The sequence below is a fragment of the Vombatus ursinus genome, unplaced genomic scaffold (assembly GCF_900497805.2).
Source record: "Vombatus ursinus unplaced genomic scaffold, bare-nosed wombat genome assembly UNPS02014820.1, whole genome shotgun sequence".
In the NCBI taxonomy this organism is placed as follows: domain Eukaryota; kingdom Metazoa; phylum Chordata; class Mammalia; order Diprotodontia; family Vombatidae; genus Vombatus; species Vombatus ursinus.
In genome coordinates, this window is record NW_020954598.1 from 19,269,006 (window position 1) to 19,288,184 (window position 19,179).

General features: G+C 40.5%; 1 protein-coding gene across 1 annotated transcript in view; it reads left to right on the forward strand.

Moving 5' to 3' along the window:
• Positions 1 to 19,179, forward strand: part of LOC114024046 (store-operated calcium entry regulator STIMATE) — an 82,016-nt gene that overhangs the window by 27,243 nt on the left and 35,594 nt on the right. The window contains exons 2-3 of the mRNA XM_027836875.1: positions 12,928 to 12,976; positions 14,647 to 14,742. Coding sequence (XP_027692676.1) covers positions 12,928 to 12,976; positions 14,647 to 14,742 — 145 coding nt within the window. The remainder of the gene's footprint in view (positions 1 to 12,927; positions 12,977 to 14,646; positions 14,743 to 19,179) is intronic.

Here is a 19,179-nt window from a genome sequence, read left to right on the forward strand (position 1 = left end):
TACCTCAGTTTCTTCACTAACAGAGTCAAGGAGGGCATAATAATCTGTCTGGGGAAAAGAACACTTGACAAAAGAACTCTCCTAATTCTCAGGTTTACCTCAGAGGAAAAGGCTTTAAAAAAGGGAAGGGAAAAAGCAGTTGTGAGACAGAAATTTACAGGAGACAATCTAAGAAAGGATCCATTAGTAAAAACCATGGTCTCAGATGTCTATACTCAAGTGTCCAAAGTTTAGATGACAAGAGAAACTGGAGATTCTACCACAGGGAGACAAATTTGACCTCCTAAGTGTCACTAACACTTGGTGAGATAAAACCCGTGACTAGACTATGGCTCTGTAAGAGTGTAACATATACAAAAGAAACAAGATAAAGGGGGTGGGTTGCAATGGGGTGGATAGCATTGGTATTATGTGTCATTATATGTTATATATGTATTAGTATTATTAGCATAGTTTATTAAGAAAGTTAACTCAGGAGGAAATCAAGAAGCCAGAGGGGAGAATATTTAGGTGAAAGTTAATAGAGGTAGAAGCAAAAATGATCACTGTCATTGGAGACAGACCACCTGGATAGAAGGAAGAAATAGGTGAGGAGTTTAGGAAACATGTCACAAACCAGGCACAGAGGCATACTTTAGTAGTGACAGAATACTTCTTGTCCCGACTTCTGGTGGAGCTATTTTTTTCCTGCCAAAAAGCGGAGGAGATATTAAAGCATCAATTTTTCAGTAGCTGTTTTGACAAAATCAAAAGGGAACTATTAGAAAATTAGGTATTTCTTGAAGTTACAACATAAATGCAAAGTAAAGAAGGACATCATGTGGGAACATTACCATGTTTGGCCTGATACAGAATTAAATGTTCAGATTGCCTGCCCCATAATTATAATAGCTCACATTTCTTTAGCATTTTGGGTTTGCAGAGAATTTACCTCATGACAGTCCTGTGAGGTAGGCAACTACAACGACTCATTTAATCTCTTTGACTGAGTGAGACTGGAAGCAAATACCAGTCTGCCAGCTGTGGAGGGAAGTTGTTTTAGTTGGGTGAATGAGTACCAAACTATTACAGTATTCATTTGCCCAGCATAGGATTAGCCAGAACTGCAGCTTTTTATTCAACTAACAAGAGTTGCCAGGTGTGATACTGCTTCTGCATTTGTGATATTTCTCATCATCTATAGCCACTTTTGCATGAATAATACGATACTGGTCTTTTACTGAAAAGGTGAAAGAGGATGTGACTTCTGTCTCTTGTTTCTTCTAAATCACCAGAGAAATTGGTCTTTGAATTGAGTCTGGGGAGGAGGAGGGGGTCAGATCAGTCTTAGCTTCCTAACAAGCCTCCCAGCTTTTGATGCTCATCTTTGGAAAATGTCAAGGGCCTCCTGAGAGGTTTGGAGCCTGTAGGAATACATTCAGTTGAGGTCATCAGCTTTCAGGTTGAGCAGGTAGATTTGTCCTATATTTGAAAGGAAGGCTTGTTGGAGGGATAAATGAATGATTAGACTGACTTTAGCTAGGTGATTTACCCAGTGAAGCTATTGCGTACAAACTGAGAGAGGTAGGGTTCAGATTAGAATCCTACAGTGTCAGAACTAGAAGGACCCAAAGGAGTTCTTAACCTTTTTTGTGACATGGAACCCTTTGGCAGTCTGATGAAGTCAATGGACCCCTTCTCAGAATAATGGTTTGTTTTGTTTCGTTTTGTTTCTTTAAATCATGGTTGAAGAAAATGCTAAATTTCAGTTAGAGGTTAGTGAAAATAGAGATGTAATTTTTTTTCCCACTCTTAAGTCCATGAATAGCTGTAGAGGGGGAGCATTAATTTTTTAGCAGCCGTTTTGCCGAATCAAAAGGAAGCTACTAGAAAAGCTTGTTAGATGTTTCTTAAAGATTTTGGTAACTTGTGATCCCAAACAAAACAACACAGCACATATGTAATCCATCTATCTATAGACCTTTGTCCAGGCGTAAGTGCCTTACTGAGGATTAAGAAGTAGCTTAGTGAAGCAGCCCGTAGTTTCTTGGGAACTCTTGCGGGAAGGACAGTTGGTGGACATCATGGCAAACTAGTTCAAAGGAATGTTAGGTAGGATTTCATAGACTAAAAATACTACAAGAGGAAGTCAGCTCAGGAGGGGTAGGAGATGCTCCGAATGAAATCCTGAAAATACAAAGAAAGCAACAATTGCAAGGAGTACGAAACAAAGGGGAATGATTTGACTAAAGAGACATACTCTGATGTGGATATACAGGGAACTCACCAACTAACTCAGATTTTTTAAAATGTACATAAGATCTAAGCAAGGCTAAATAAAAGAGGGTAAGTAGAAGAACATGGCACAGTTCTGAAACAGGTCAGGAATGCTAAAGTTCCAGATGAGACCAGTGAGGGGAGCTAAGGCCAACAAAAAGGGTTTTTAAGCATTGGTGGGGAGGAGGTAAAAGTGAGGACTTTCTCTATGACTGGACCAATGATACCTGATGAGACAGAGACAGAAAGAAGACAGAGCTACCCTGTTCTGATTTTGCTTCCTTTTTTTTGCTGCAATGGAGAATGACCTTTGCTCAACTAATGACAATACAACTTACGTTTAAGTTATGGTGGTCATCTAGTCATAAAATTAGAGAATCAGAGTTGGAAGAGATCTCAGAGACTGAGTTGATACCCCCAAATAAGTAAGGAGATAGGTTGCTTTCTATATTTGAAAACTTTTTGAAAGGGTAGCTTCCTCCCATTGACTCTGTGCTGGTACCTTGGTAGGTATTATTTGTAATAAATCTTAGAAAAACCTGGATTCAGGTCCTTCCTTCAGTATTTACTTGCTCTGTGGCCGTGAGCAAGTCACCTAACCTTTCTTATCCTGTCTCGTGTGAAGAAGCGGCCCTTTTTCTTGCCAAGACAAACCCCTCTGTAGGCACGCTTTATCCTGTTCCCCCCCATCTTCTCCATCACAGTACCCCTTTCTTCCCCTCCTTTCTTACTAATCTTCAATCTCTTCCTGTCCACTGACTACTTCCCTGCTGCCTATAAACCTGCTCATGACTCCCTTGTTCTTAAAAAAAACCCTCATTTGACCCAAATCTGCAGTAGCTGTCAGCTTGAGAACGCTGTCCAGGAACTGTTTCCACTTCCTCTGCTCACTTTCCTGACTTCTATGTAGTCTTTGGCTCTTTTGGTCGCTGTTTTCTGGATATTCTTTTCTTTCCAGGTTTTAGTGACATTGCTTTCCCAGTTCTCCTACCTGTCTGCCCCTTCTCAGCCTACTTTGCTGGATCTTTTTCCTCATGACCACTGACCACTTCATCCGCTTCCATGGATTTAATTGTCATCTCTGTGTAAATGATTCTGAGATCCATTTATCTAGCCCTGACCTCTCTCCTATTGAATATTTCAAATGGAATGTCTTGTAAACATCTTCAAAGTGTCCAAAACTAAACTCCTTATCTTTTCCTTTCCTCTTCCTAAGTTCTCTGTCGTTGTCACCGTCTTCCAAATCACCCAGGTTTGCAACCTAGCTATTATTCTCTGTTCCTCACTTATGCTTACCCTCCATATCCATTCTGTTGTCAAGTCTTGTCGTTTCTATTTTCGCAGAGTATCTCTTGCACATCTTCTTCCCTCTGTCTCACGTGGCCACTACCCTTGTGGAGGTCCTTATCATCTCTCCCCTGATCTGTTGAAGTAGTGTGCTGATTGGTCTTCCTTCATCAGGTCTCTTCCCCATTCCAGTCCGTCCTCCTCCACTCAGCTGCCAAATTCATCTTCCTCAAGCACGTCATCATGTCACTCTCCTCCTCAGTAAACTTCAGTGGCTCCCTATTAGCTCCGGGATTAAATACATAAAATCCTCTCTTTGGCTTTTAAAGCCGTTCACAGTCTGGCCCCATCCTACTATTCCATTCTTAACTTTATTTCTCTCCATGAACTCTAAATCCAGTGACACTGGCTTTTCTTCTGTTTCTGGAACATGATACTCCATCTCTGGAGTCTGTGCTCCTTCCCTGGCTGTCCCCTATTCCTGGAATGCTTTCCCTCCCCTCTTGGCTTACCTTGCTTCCTTTGAGACTCAGCTCAAATCTCACTTCTTTTTTTTAAAAAATTATTTGTTTTTAGTTTTCAACATTCACTTCCATAAGATTTTGAGTTTTAAATTTTCTCTCCCTCCCTCTCCTCCCCCTTCCCCACAACAATGTGTAGTCTGATATAGGCTCTACTTATACATTCATATTAAGCATATTTTCACATTAGTTATGATGTAAAGAAGAAATTAGAACTCATGGGAGGAACCACAAGAAAGAAATAAAACAAAAGAACAAAAGAAAAGGAGAGCAAATAGTATGCTTCCATTTGCATTCAGACTCCATAATTTTTTTTTCTGGATGTGGATAGCATTTTCCATCATAAGTCTTTGGAGTTGTCTTAGATCCCTGCGTTGCTGAGAAGAGCTAAGTCTATCAAAGTTAGTCATTGCACAATGTGGCTGTTACTGTGTACAATGTTCTCCTGGTTCTGCTCATTTCACTCTGCATCATATAAGTCCTTCCAGGCTTTTCTGAAGTCTGCCTGCTCATCATTTCCTATAGCACAATAGTATTTCATTACATTCATATACTACAACTTGTTCAGCCATTCCCCAGTTGATGGGCATCCCCTCAATTTCCAGTTCTTTGCCACCACAAAAAGAGCTGCTATAAATATTTTTGTATATGTGAGTCCTTTTCCCACTTTTATGATCTCTTCAGGATACAGCCCGAGAAGTAGTATTGCTGGGTCAAAAGGATATGCACATTTTTATAGCCCTTTGGGCATAGTTCCAAATTGCTCTCCAGAATGGTTGGATCATTTCACAACTCTGCCAACAATGCATTAGTATTACAATTTTCCCACATCTTCTCCATTATTTATTATTTTCCTGTTTTGTCATGTTGGCCAATCTGATAGGTGTGATGTGGGACCTTAGAGTCATTTTGATTTGCATTTCTGTAATCAATAGTAATTTAGAGAGTTTTTTTCACGTGACTATAGATAGCTTTAATTTCTTCCTCTGAAAACTGCCTATTCATATCATTTGGGGAACGACTTGTGTTCTTATAAATTTGACTCAGTTCTCTATATATTTTAGAAATGAGGCCTTTATCAGAGACACTGGCTGTAAAAATTGTTTCCCAGCTTTCTGCTTCCCTTCTAATCTTGGTTGCATTGGTTTTGTGCAAAAACTTTTTTATTTAATGTAATCAAAGTCACCCATATTGCATTTCATAATGTTCTGTATCTCTTATTTGGTCATAAATTCTTCCCTTCTCCATATATCTTATAGGTAAGCTTCTTTGCTCTTCTAGTTTGCTTATAGTATAATCCTTTATATCTAAATCATGTACCCATTTTGCCTTTATCTTGGTATAGGGTGTAAGATGTTGGTCTATGCCTACTTTCAGCTATACTATTTTCCAGTTTTCCCAGCAGTTTTTGTTAAATAGTAAGTTCTATTCCCAGAAGCTGGAGTCTTTTTTTTTTAATTTAATTTAATTTTTTTATTTTTTTATTTATTAATAAATTTATTTATTTTTAGTTTTCAACATTTACTTCCACAAGATTTTGAGTTCCAAATTTTCACCCCATCTAGCCCCTCCCCTCACCCCAAGATGGCATGCATTCTGAATACTCCTTCCCTTAGTCTGCCTTCCCTTCTATTTCTCCCACCCTTCTCTTATTCCCTTCCCCTTCAGTTTTCCTGTAGGGCAGGGTAGATTTCTGTACCCCATTTCCTGTATTTCTTATTTTCCAGTTGCATGTGAAAACATTTTTTTTTAAACATGTGTTTTTAAAACTTTGGGTTCCATATTTTCTCCCTTCCTCCCTCCCTCCCACCCACCCCCATTGAAAAGCTACTCAGTATAGGTTATACATGTGCGGTTATGCAGAACACTTCCATAGTAGACATGCTGTGAAAAACTAACTCTATTTCCCTTAATCCTATCCCACCTCCCCCATTTATTCTATTCTTTCTTTTGACCCTGTCCCTCCTCAGAAGCATTTGCTTCTGATTACCCCCTTTCCCAATCTGCCCTCCTCTCTATCATCCCCCTACTCTCTTGTCCCCTTCCCACCCTATTTTCCTGTAGGGTAAGACAGATTTCCATACCTTGAGTGTGTATGTTATTCCCTTCTTAAGTCAAATCTTATGAGAATAAGATTCATTCATTCCCTCTCACCTTCCCCCTTTTCCCCTCTGCTGTAAGAGGCTTTTCTTTTCTGTTTTTTTTTTGCAGGATAATTTACCCACTTCTACCTCTCCCTTTCTTCTTCTCCTAGTATATTCCTCTCTCACCCCTTAATTCTCCAGATATGACCCCTTCATCTTCAGCTCACCCTGTGCTCTCTATCTATCTATCTGTCTATATATACATACATATAATTTTTTTCCTTCCAACTACCCTAATATTGACAAAGGTCTCATGAGTTACAAATATCATCTTTCCATGCAGGAATGTTAACAGTTCAACCTTAATAAGTCTCTTATGATTTCTCTTTCCTGTTTACCTCTTCATGTTCCACTTCAGTCTTTTATTTGAAAGTCAGATTTTCTATTCAGCTCTGGTCTTTTCATCGAGAATGCTTGAAAGACCTCTATTTCACTGAATGACCATTTTTTCCCCTGAAGGATTATACTCAGTTTTGCTGGGTAGGTGATTCTTGGTTGTAATCCTATCTCCTTTGCCCTCCAGAATATTTATATTCCATGCCCTGCGGTCCCTTAATGTAGAGGCTGCTAAATCTTGTGTTATCCTGATTGTGTTTCTGCAATATTTGAATTGTTTCTTCCCAGCTGCTTGCAATATTTTCTCCTTGACTGGGAACTCTGGAATTTGGCTACAATATTCCTAGGAGTTTTCCTTTGGGAATCTCTTCCAGGAGGAGATCAGTGGATTCTTTCAATTTCTATTTTGCCCTCTAGTTCTAAAATATCAGGGCAGTTTTCCTTGATCGTTTCTTGGAAGGTGATGTCTAGGTTGGCTTTCAGATAGTCCCATAATTTTTAAATTCTCTTTCCTGGATCTATTTTCCAGGTCAGTTATTTTTCCAGTGAGATATTTCACATTGTTTTCTAATTTGTCATTCTTTTGGATTTGTTTTGCAGTGTCTTGATTTCTCATAAAGTCAGGAGCTTCCAATTGCTCTATTCTAATTTTTAAGGAAGTATTTTCCTCAGTAATCTTTTGGACTTTTGGACTTTTCCATTTGGCCAATTTTGCTTTGTAAGGCATTCTTCTCCTCATTGGCTTTTTGGACCTCTTTTGCCATTTGGGTTAGGCTATTTTTTAAGGTGTTATTTTCTTCAGTATTTTCTTGGGTCTCCTTTAGCAAGCTGTTGACTTGTTTTTCATGATTTTCTTGCATCACTCTCATTTCTCTTCCCAGTTTTTCCTCTACTTCTATTACTTGCTTCTCAAAACCCCTTTTGAGCTCTTCCAAGGCCTGAGACTGATTTATATTTTTCTTAGAGGCTTTGGATGTAAGAGCTTTGACTTTGTTGTCTTCTTCTGGTTGTATGTTTTGATCTTCTTTATCACCAAAGTAAGATAATATAGTCTTGACTCTTTTTGCGCTGCTTACTCATTTATCCGGGCCAATTACTTGAGTTTTAAACTCTTTGTTAAGGTAAGAGTCTGCTTCCAATGTGGAGAATGTACTGTCCCAAGCTTCAGGGGGTTTGTACAGCAGTTTTCAGAGATAGTTCTAAGGACTTGTAAATTTTCAGTTCTTCAGAGGTGGTATGATAAGGGGTGAGGTGTTACCTCTCCACAGCCACAACAAGCTCCACCACGCCAGCACCCCTCCTTGCCCCAGGACCCCTCCTCAGAACTGTGACCCAGATCCAAGCACGGGCAAAGCAAGAGATTCCTACCTCAGCACTGGCAAAAAGATCCCTGCAATCCCCCTCTGATCAGCAACTAGAATCCCCCTCAGTCTGTGGGCCGGAAGCTCAGGAGGGAGCCGCTGCTTGGAACTAGAGGCTATGCTTGGAACTTGGAACCTAGCTCCTTCTCTCACCGAAGTCACAGACTTTTCCCACTGACCTTCTCAGTTGTTCATGGTGTTCATGGCAGCTACAGCTGCCCGCGATTCAGTCCTCTGAGGCCTGTTCCAGGTTCGCTGTGGCCTGCGCACCCACACCACACCACACTGCGCTCCTCTCCACGCCTGGTGCGATATACCTTTCTGATCAACCATCCAGGTGTCTTGGGCTGGAAATTTGTTTCACTCTGTCTTTTTGTGGGTTCTGCTGCGTTAGAATTTGTTTAGAGCCATTTTTTTACAGGTATTTGGAGGGGTTTGGGGGAGAGCTCAAGCAAGTCACTGCTTTCACTCTGCCATCTTGGCTGTGCTTCCTGGAGTCTTGATTTATCATCAAAGCCCACTTCTTCAGGGGACCTTTCTTGTCCCTCTCAGTGCCTTTCTTCTTAACTTATCTTTCATCTACAATATGTATAGCTTGTATGAATGTAATTTTTGCATGTTGTCTCCACCTTTAGAAAGTGAGATTCTTGATGGCAGGGACTGTATTTTGTCCTTTCTTTGTATCCCTAGTCCTTAGTATCTACTTTTATTAATTAATTTATATTATTTTATTGTATATAAATATATAAAACAATAAATATAATTTATAGTATATATAGTATAATAAATTACAATTGATAAATATTAATGAATAATTTATTAATTAGAATTATCTACTTTTATTAATGTACTGGCAATTAAGAGGCCATTGTTTCCGTTATTTCCTCATCAAAAAATTGTGACAACCTAGCAGGTTAGTTCCTTGTTGAGAAGTAGCTAGCATTGATTGGCTCTGGAAGCTGTTTTCTCCCATGTCGCTCTTTTCCTTCTGCACCATCATTAGCAGCTCATGAATCTGCCAGGAGTTGTGTTTCTTGCTTGTAGCAGATAACAACACACATCTTCTGTAAACTTGCATTGGTTTCTTTTTCCCACTACTTTATTTTTATGTGGGGAAGCAACATTCTCACCACTCATAATATTTCCATAGATGGCAATTAATGAAGAAATATTTTGCCTGGTGACTGGCAAAGTGAATATAACAACAACAACAACAAAAACTCTGTTTTCTTTTCTGTAGTCCGATCTGCCATAGTAAAGGCCTATTGCTGTGATTTCCCATTCGAGGACCCATTGATGGCTCCTTGTGAGCTGGGTTTAGATTTCTTGCTGTTGAATTTTATGTTTCTTCCGCCTCTTCTGGGCTAATACAGAGATACTTGTCTTTAGAAGACATTCAGAAGTTAGAGGTTGGTCTTCTGTGTGGTATAATATAATGTTAGAAGAACTGGTTTTGAATCCAAGCTCCAACACTTGGTGGCTTTTTGCCCCTAAGCAAATCACTCTCAATGTTTCCTCATCTGTAAAATAGGAATAAAACTGCTTATATCACCTACTTTACAAGGTTGTTGTAAGGAAAATACTTTACTAGCCTTAAAGCACTATATAAATGTGAGCTATTATTATTTGCTCTACTAGCCCCAATGCCTTAGGTTTTATTTAGCTTTTATTACATTGTATGCCTTGCCCTTAAGGAAAAGGGAGATATTAGTTTCCCATACTATGAAAAGTTCTTCAATTGAAGTGCTATTCTGATGCTTCTATCATGGCAGGGTGACATCTTTCTCAAGGTTACATTAACTAAATGTAATTTCTGGAAGATCCACAAGCTAGAAGGGCTTCAGATTTGAGCTCAGCAATAGACTGTATAATGTCTGTTGCTTAAGGATCAACCTAAGTAAGTTTAGAGAGGCTCATTACAAGGTTGGCCAAAGGATGATTAATTTTTTGACCACAGCAACTCTTTAAGTACTATCTGCTGTGAGTTATAGGTGGGTTGCAATCTATAGTGATTGAGGGGATACTTACTGCATTGCAAAATCGCACATTCTTTTTTAGCTAAAAACTTTTTTTGAAATTTTTTCCTCTTTTTTTATATTCATTTTTTATTTGAAGTTCCATATTCTTTGTAAAAAATTGTTTAAAACAATTTTTTTTAATCAGCCAAGGTCTACCTTCTCACTCTCCCGCTTCTCCTCACCAATTGAGAACACAAGAAAAACAAAACCCGTTACATGTATAGTCCTGCAAAACAAACTTCCACATTGGCCATGTCCAAAAAAAATTTTTCATTCTGCATTCTGAATCTTTCACCTCTATCAGGATGTGGGTAAGCATGTTTCATCATTAGTCCTTTGGAGTCTTAGTTGGTCATTATGCTAAAAAGAATTTAGCACACCAGTGTTTACACATTTACATATCATAACTTGTTCATCTGCTTTCCAGTTTGTGGGCGCCACCCTCAAATTCTCGTCCTTTGCCTCCTCTAAAAGAGCTATAAATATTTTTGTGCATCCTTAGCTTTTATCATGCTTAGGAGTACTCCTTCTTAAACTACTTACATTAGGATTACCCTTCTTCCCTTTTTTTCTTTGCCATCTATTTCTCTGTTGAGTAAACTATATTTTTATACCCAACTCTGTTGTGAGTGTGTGTATGTGACACATACTATTTTGCGGGTGCTGCTATAAAGGAGCAGGGAACTTGGAATACAGTATTTCAGATGGCAAAAGATACGAGTTTATAAGAAAAAATTTACCCAGCAAAACTGAGTATAATGCTACAGGGGAAAAAGTTCTTTTGAGCAGTTCAGGAGCGAGTGAGATTCATGTGTCAGCTGCTCCTCCTCACTCCCTCCTACTTGTTGGTATAGATGTCTTGTGCACCCTCATTCTGTGACATAATTTCCCCAAATCTTCCTTTCCCTTCCCCTACAATTCCAAGCCTTCCCCCCCCCCAGTGTATTCCTCTTTTTCTCTTTCCATTATTTTCTTAATGTCATCAAGTCACAATAGAACCACTCCCTGGCCATGTCTAGTTAGTTACTCTCTATAACCTCTGGTGATGATAGAGATTAAAGGGGACACATGTATCATCTCCCTGTATTTGAATGTAAGCAGTTTATCCTTGTTTAATCCTTTATCATTGTCCATTCATGTTTATTCCCTTTTTATGTTTCCCTTCACTCCTATGTTTGAACTTCAAAGTTTCCAGACAGCTCTGGTCTTTTCATCAGGAATACGTAGAAGTTATATATTTTATTAAAGATCCACATTCCCCACCTCTAGTATTATGCTCAGTTTTTGCTAGGTAAGTTATACTTAACTGTAAGTCTATATTTTGCCTTCTGAAATATTGGATTCCAAGTTCTTCACTCCTTTCTATAGTGATGGCTGCTAAATCATGGGTAATCCTGACTGTGGTTCCTCGAGTATTTTTTTTTCTTTGTCCTGGAAACACTGGATTTTGACCATGATGTTCCTAGGAGTTATCTTTTTGAGGTTTCTTCTGGGAAGTGACTGATGGGTTCTCTTTCCACTTTGCCCTCTGGTTCTAAGAGATCTGAGCAGTTTTCTTTTGAGATTTCTTGAAATATGATATCTAGACTTTTTTTTTTAAAAGGTCAGGGCATTCAGATAGCCCAGTGATTCTTAAATTTTTTCTTATTGATTTATGTCACTTGTTTTTGCTATGAGATACTTTATGTTTTCTTCTATTTTTTTCTCAGCCTTTTGACTCTGTTTTAACATTTCTTGTTGCCTCATGGAGTTATTCGCTTCTATTTTGTCCATTCTGATTCTCAGAGAGTTTGTTGCTTAGACAAGACTTTGAACCTCTTGTGCCAAGCTGTTAATTCCCTTTCTGATTCTTTCTTCCATAGCTCTCATTTCTTTTCCAATTTTTTCCTCATATTCTCATTCCATTTGTAAAAACATTTAAAGACTTTTTTTTTTTCCCAATGCTTGCTTCATCTCTTCCAGGAATCCTAGTCAAGTGTGTGCCGAAGCTGTGTTTTTGTCTGAGACATTGCTTGTAGATGTTTCACCATTATTTTATTCTTCTTTTGTATCTTGAAATCCCAATCACTATAATAGCCCATTGTGGTGGAGTCTTCATGGGCCCCCTTTACCCTTTCAGCCTGCTTCCTGATTTCAGATTGATGTTAGGGTTGGGCTCCACCACACTGCTTGAGGAAAGTCTGGTCTGGTCCTGATGTTGCTTTTTCTGGGGTATTGAGTGTTATGTTATTCCAGCACCTCAGGGACAAGGCTGACCCAGATGCTTTAATGAGACCCTGCTTAGCACCTGGTGTGTGAGACGCCCTGCCACAGCTGCTGGCTTCTGAACTTCCTCTTTTCTCAGCGTACCACCCAGGTCCTCCCCACTTGAGAACTCCACTCGCCAGCGCAGGTCCCTTTCTCAGTCCGACTTGCACTTGTGACCCGGAACTGTGGGGAGCAACGCTGCCAGTAGGCATCTTTCCCTGTGGCATGTTGGAGCATCATAGACCAGAGTTAGTCTGGAGATGCCCCAGTCCTGGTCTGGGACCTTTTTCCTGCCTTATTGTATAGCCTGCCCCTGGGCACTGGAGCGCTCCAAATGCAGTTTGCTTTTGGCCAGTCCTGTCTGGACAGACCTCCTGTCTGTCTTCATGTGCTGAACTGGCCTAGAGAAGTGACTCACGAATTTTTTTTTCCCTAGATTTCTCCATTAGGATTAGGATGTGTTCTGTAGGTCTGCTGGAGGAGTATGTGGAACAAAGCTTACTGTACTGCTTCTTGCTACTCTGCCATCTTGGCTGTGCTTCAGAACTACACATTCTTAAAGTGTTGTGAGAAGTTATAAATCCATTAGGGTAGTAGACATACAGAGCACATATACTTTTTGTTAGATATTTCTTATCTTGACACGTTTGGTATAAAGACTTTAATTCAGTCTTGTGAATACACTTAGTGTGCTAATCATCCATCTTTATCTTGTTTCATGGGGAATCCACAATGACTGTCTTTACCTTTCTTTCAGTCAAACGCTTCAGAGAACCAAAGCATGAAAGGCGTCCGTGGAGGATATGGTAAGTTTTAGGTATTAATGGCTTTAGAATGCTTTTATGTGTGTGAGCTGCTCATTTTGTGAAAAAAGAAGAGTTATCACTAACATGGAACATAAAATACCTGGAAGCCTTTTATAGAGTCATATATCAGGGGAATATGAAAGATAAAAGAGAGTCTTTTTCTCCTGGTGTTTTAAAAAAAAATTCTTTCTTATTGCACCATTCCTCTGCTTTCCGGTTTTTGAAGACAGGCTAATACAAATTCATCGATTTCCTCCTGCAGGCTCTTCTTTTGATGACTTCTCAGAGTTTGATAGGCTAATGAGTTAGAATCCACTTATGATGGAGTCTGCGAACTTGAATATGTAATCGTCCTAATTTGGAGATCGAGTCTGTCATTCCAAATTTATATTAATGCTGCCCTTTGGCTCTTGGTCCTTTTATTCTTCAGTGTTACTTAAGTTAGAGGCTGGCCAACAACACTGCAGCTTTTCCTCTTGGGGGTCCAGTGGTAGTGCTTCTGAAATAAAGCTGCACAGAGCCACTTAAAAGGAAAGAGACAATTCTTCTGGAGATGGACTTTTAAACCACTAATTTGGGTACCTGCCCTGCCACCAGTAAAGCAGCCAGTCTCCACGTGGGTAAAATTCTCTGACAGAATCACTGCAAGACATCCGTTGGTCAAGTGCTTTAGAGAACTAGCTCCATATGCTTCACTGATGTTGAACTTGTTGCCTGTGAACACTCTGTTAGACTGTCTTGGCCATTTTTATTATTAAAATCACCTCTCAGGAAACGTGGCCACAAAAAGACCCAGTAGCAACTGAGATTTTGGGTACTCCAAGAAAGACAGTCTCTCTCTCTTCCACATATATTGCAGCTTTAATATTCTATGCTCAGGTCTTCACTTCTCATCCATCTCCTTTGCAATTCAAGATGTGGCACAGCTGGAGGCCATGGGAAACCACAGCAGGGGGCACATAAGCTTGGGAGGTAAAGGGGCAGTCACAGACACCAACAGGGTCAGCCTGTAGCCACAGATCTGTGGGCTGTCTTGGGGAATTTGTGTCTGTGATGAAAAACTGAGATCCTGCGCTTTCCCTTTTAGCCACACCTGTGTCATGCGTAGAGCATCACTTCCTTCAGGCCCAATGCAGAGGTCTGGCAACCTCTACTGTTCTTCTGTCACTCACTCATTGTTTAAATGCCAGCAACTCAGACTGTTGCAAGGTGTAGAGGATGGGGGGTGATAATGTCGTGCAGCTTTCAGGCCTGTACCTAGTCAGACCTTACCAACAAGTCTCAAATGGTGAGTCTTTAAAGTGAGGTTTCTTGGACTTCAATGTGAAGCAAGTAGATCACATTTTAAAAATTGTAAATGAATCAGATGGAAGGGCAAAAAATAGTTTTAATCTTAGTGACTAGTAGTAATTGTGGGCCTGTCAAATGTCATATTGTTGATGGTATCTGAAGCTGGCAAAATGCCAACCATAAATTGTCTTTGACTACCCTAGTGAGAAATGAAATGGGAGAAATATCTCTCTCTAGTGTGGGCTTATAGACTTGTTGCATCTCTCAGCTTTCCTTCCATCCGGTAATTCCATGATACTGTACTTGTCTTTGGGAGATGAAAGCCTCCCATTTTTTTCAGTCATTCCTTTTGACTGCTCACTCTCTCTTTTTCTGTACAGGTTTCTAGACACTTCAAAACAAGCCATAGGAATGTTGTTCATCCACTTTGCAAATGTCTATTTATCAGACCTTACTGAAGAGGACCCTTGTTCACTGTAAGTATTCTGTGTTTGACATAGCTTTGCCTGAACTTCATTTGCGCACACTCTTGGCCTCAATCTATTCCATTCCCAAGAGACATAAGAATTTGGGCTTCTTATGGGCAAATGATGGGTCTCTGTTCTTCCTCTTTCAGTTTTGAAGAGCCTTTCACCCTTTTTTGTTTAATTCTCATCTGTAGTACATCTCTGCCCTGTTAGATCGGCATTGATGTAAGCATTTACTGTGTGCTATGTTCTAGGAATACAAATTCAAAAATGAGTTGTTGCCTTGAAGGAGCTTACATTTTATTATGAAAATACAGCATATTTACAGATAAGTGAATACAAGATATGTACAAAAACAAAACAAGATATGTACAAAAAAAAGAAAATTGGTTTGGGGGAATGGGGTGGAGTAAGGGACTGAGAAGGAACCTGAACTGCTCTAGCAGTCAGAAAAGGCCAATTGAAAGCACTGGTCCTTGAGCTGAGCTTTGAAGGGAACTCGACGTTCCAAGGGGTAGAAGTGAGGAGGAAGAGGGTTCCATGTGCGAGGAATAGAATAGAATAGAAGCATAGACTTGGGAGTTGGGATGTGGCAGACAGGAAATGACAAGGAGGCCTACAGTGTATGAGGTCAGGCTCTGAAGGGCTTTGAATGCCAGACAGGGCATTGCACCGAAGGAATGACATGGTTATTTGACCTGCACTTTAAGAACATCCATTTGGTAGCTATGTCAGTGATGGACCAGAAAGGAGAGAGACTGGAAGATCGTTTAGGTGGTTGTGGCAGACTTCCGAGTCATATGAGCAACAAGATGAAAGACTAGACATTTTCTCTGATCCCCACACTCTCAAACCTCTCCAAAACAGAAATTGTAGGCCAAAGATAAAGCAATTTCAGTTATCTCTATGTTCTAGAAGGATAAAAAACAAAACAGAACCCATGACCTGATGCTCACTGATGCTAAACTCACACGACACCAGTCCCTACCTCCCGCACTACCAGTAGCAAGGCTGCCCTGGCACACCTGGTGACCCAGCACAGGCTTACAACAAAAACTCCCTCCATCCCTCAGTCCCTGGTCCCTCTTTTCCAGTGCCATGGAAGCCCCAGCTTCCGTGTGTGTGTGTGTGTGTGTGAGTGTGAGTGTGAGTGTGTCTGTGTGTCTGTGTGTCTGTCTGCATCTGCATGCTCCACTGAACCCGAGGGAAAGAGCATCTATCTGGGGCCAGTTCTGCCCAACCAGAAGCCGCTTGGGGCAGAGACCTGAGCTAGTGAACTCTGACTCATCCATGGTGAGAGGAGGCTAAGATACTTCAAGATCCAGCTCCCAAGGAAACCAAGGTCAGGCATCCATGAATAAATACTACACAACGAAGCAAAATGATCCAGTACTTGATAGATGAGAAAGAAGAGGACCCTGGGGAATGTGAGAACATGGAACCACAACCCACTATTTCTGAATGATTCAAAAGAGAAATGAGAATTATGAGAGCAGAATTAATGGCTTGCACAGGAGGCAGACAATTGCAGTAGTCTGGAGGAGAGGCCTTAGGGCTTGGATTAGAGTGGCCATGGTATGTAGGAGACCTTCACTCGGGGCACTTCCTTTCTGCCACCAGCAATGTGAGGTTCAGGTGTGGAGGGGATACAAGTACTGTCACAAAACGGATCATTTGCCAATAGGTACTTAGATATCCATATCTTATACTCGGTGTGCAGCCTGTCCTGTGCCTCTGCCACTTAACGAGGAGCCTTGAGTTCTGGTGGAGTCCTTGCTCCTTTTTAGGACCAACTGCTTCTCCAGCTGAAATTTAGTCTATATACTGTTGCCAGGAGCTGGGAATTTATTGTTCTGTTCTAAATCCTGCCCAAACAATCAACCATCCCTATTCAGCCTCTCCCTTTTGTGGTTCAGTTCTACCAGCACTAATTAAACACCTATTGTGCTTGGAGACTAAAAATACAAAGAGCAAAAACCCAGCCCTTGCCTTAAAGGAGTTTACATTTCACCCAGACTTGCCACAGATAAGTAGATAGTTTGAACCTTTTGGGGAAGCTTCTAGGCTTATGGCCAGCAAGTGGAATGATAAATTAAAGCAATGACTTGGAGGCAGTTTGGAATTTAGAGTGTGTGAAAGGGAGAAGTGTCCGATAAACTTAGAAAGGTAAACTGAGACCAGAGTATGCTGGGCTTTGAATGCCAAGCTGAGGAGCTTGTATTTTTTTTTCATCTTAATGATTATAAGGAACTGTGGAAGTTTAGACTAGGATTTGAAAATTATTTTGGCAGCTGTGTAGAAGACAGGTTAGAGATGTGACAGGCTGGAAGACCAGTTAGAGGCAGTTATGGTAGAGGTGATGAGGGCCTAATTGAGGATCCCTTCTCTCTCCCCTTTACTTCAGGTTTCTTGAAAAAGTTGTTTATACCACTGTCCCCACTTTTTCACTACCTAATTTTTCTGCATCTCATTATAGTCTGGCTTCCATTCCTACCATTTTTCTTTCAAATTTTTGCAGTGACCTAGTCATCAAATCCTAAGAGGCAGCTAGATGGTTCAGTGGATAGAGAACTGAGCCTGGAGTCAGGAAGACCTGAAGTTCAAATTGGGCCTCAGACACTTAATAGCTGTATGACCCTGGGCTTAACCTCTTCACCACTTAACCTCTGTTTGTCATGATCCACTGGAGAAGGAAATGGCAGACCACTCCAGTATCTTTGCTAAGAAAACCCCATGGACAGTATGGGTAACATGTGGTCCACAGGCACACAAAGTGTGGGACAGAACAGTCATTAAATCCACTGGCCTTATTTTTGTTCCCTCTGAAGCTTTTGACATGTTAATAGACCACTCCATCTTACTGGATAATCTCTTCACCTCTGAAGCCCCATTTCTCATGAGATAGAACTGGGGTAGAACTCTCTGTTCCTCATTCATACATCATTTTAAGGTTTTCAAAATATTTTACCTGTATTATCTCATTTGGCAGCTAGATGGCATAGTGGATAGAACACTGAACTTGGCAGGAAAACCTGAATTGTAATCCTGCCTATTATTACCTCAGTGACTCTGGGCTTCATCTCTGTCTTCGTTTTCTCTGTAAAATGAGGTTATTGTGGGGTTGTTGTGAAGTAGATGCTATTAACATTGAATGAGATAAGATTTGTAAAGCACTTTGAAAACTTAAAAATGCTGCATAAATGTTGTTGATGTTATTGTTATCAAATTCATTATTATTCCCTGTGGTTTTTAGAACTGGAATAGTTGCCAACCTGTCTGGGATAGTGTGGGTGTTGCATAGTATGGGAGCAGCGGGACGGGCCTTTTGTAGGCACCCTGTTACCTCTCTTGAGATATGACGTATCATTGGCAAATTAATAAGGGGAAGATTCTTACTTATAGTCTTAGAGTTTATTGATTTAGTTAAAGCAAATAAAATGATCAGATCCTCATATTTAGGTAGATCTTACCTCTTTAGCTAAGAGAGACCAGAAGTATATGGACGGTCCTGTTGATATGTTTTGGGGTTGCTGGGAACCCTGAAATGTCAGGGTACAGGGCAGCATCTGCCTGGAATGAATTCATGCATTCACACCATCTTCCAGTCAAAAGACAAGGTTTATTGTAGCCAATACTGCCCTCGAGATTCTTAAGGAATCTGCAATTTAATGAGGGTGAGACTGATGCTTCTATACAAAACGGACTGGGATTACGGAGTGGTAAATGGGCCAAGAGCTACTTAGGGGTGGGCCAGTTGCCTTGAGTGGAAGCGGCAGTGATCTGGGCTGTTGAAATGTATGGGAAAATTCTGGGACTGGGTTGCTTTCAAAGACATGGTCTTTTCCTTTTAGGGTGCAGGTCCCATCGCCCCATCACTGTAATGTTGAGATGGCCAGAAGTACCTTGTACATCATAGAGGAAGCCATGGCTTAAGAATAAAGAAACTTGGATTCTCTGTGATTTTTGGAGAGATTCCTTGCTCTCTCTGGGCCTCAGTTTCTTTAGCTGTAAAGTGGGGTAATAAGGCCTGACCCTTCCTGCTTCACAGGAATGTTACAGAAACTGCAAGAGAACAGGTGTATAAATACTTTAAAAATGTTTAAATGCGATGCAAATGTCAAATACCATTGTTATTTTAGGAGAGATCTGTGATTTGGTGCAAGAAACTTTTGAAGCAGGCTCAAATAAGAGACGCAGACTTCTCTGTCACTGGAGGTCTTTAGGCAGAATTTGTAGGACCATTTGCTGGAGATTCTTATATCAGGTAGTGGTTGGACTAGCTCTGAGGCCCCTCCCAGCCCTGAAATTGTATGGAGAAAAAAATAAATCCTATACGTGAAGTTCAGGGTGGGTGTTACTGCTAGTTTACAAACTCAGGAGGGAGGTTGTGTGATGTAATGCAGTCGTTCTCAAAACTTTCCACAGTGGTAGAATCTTTTAGTTTAA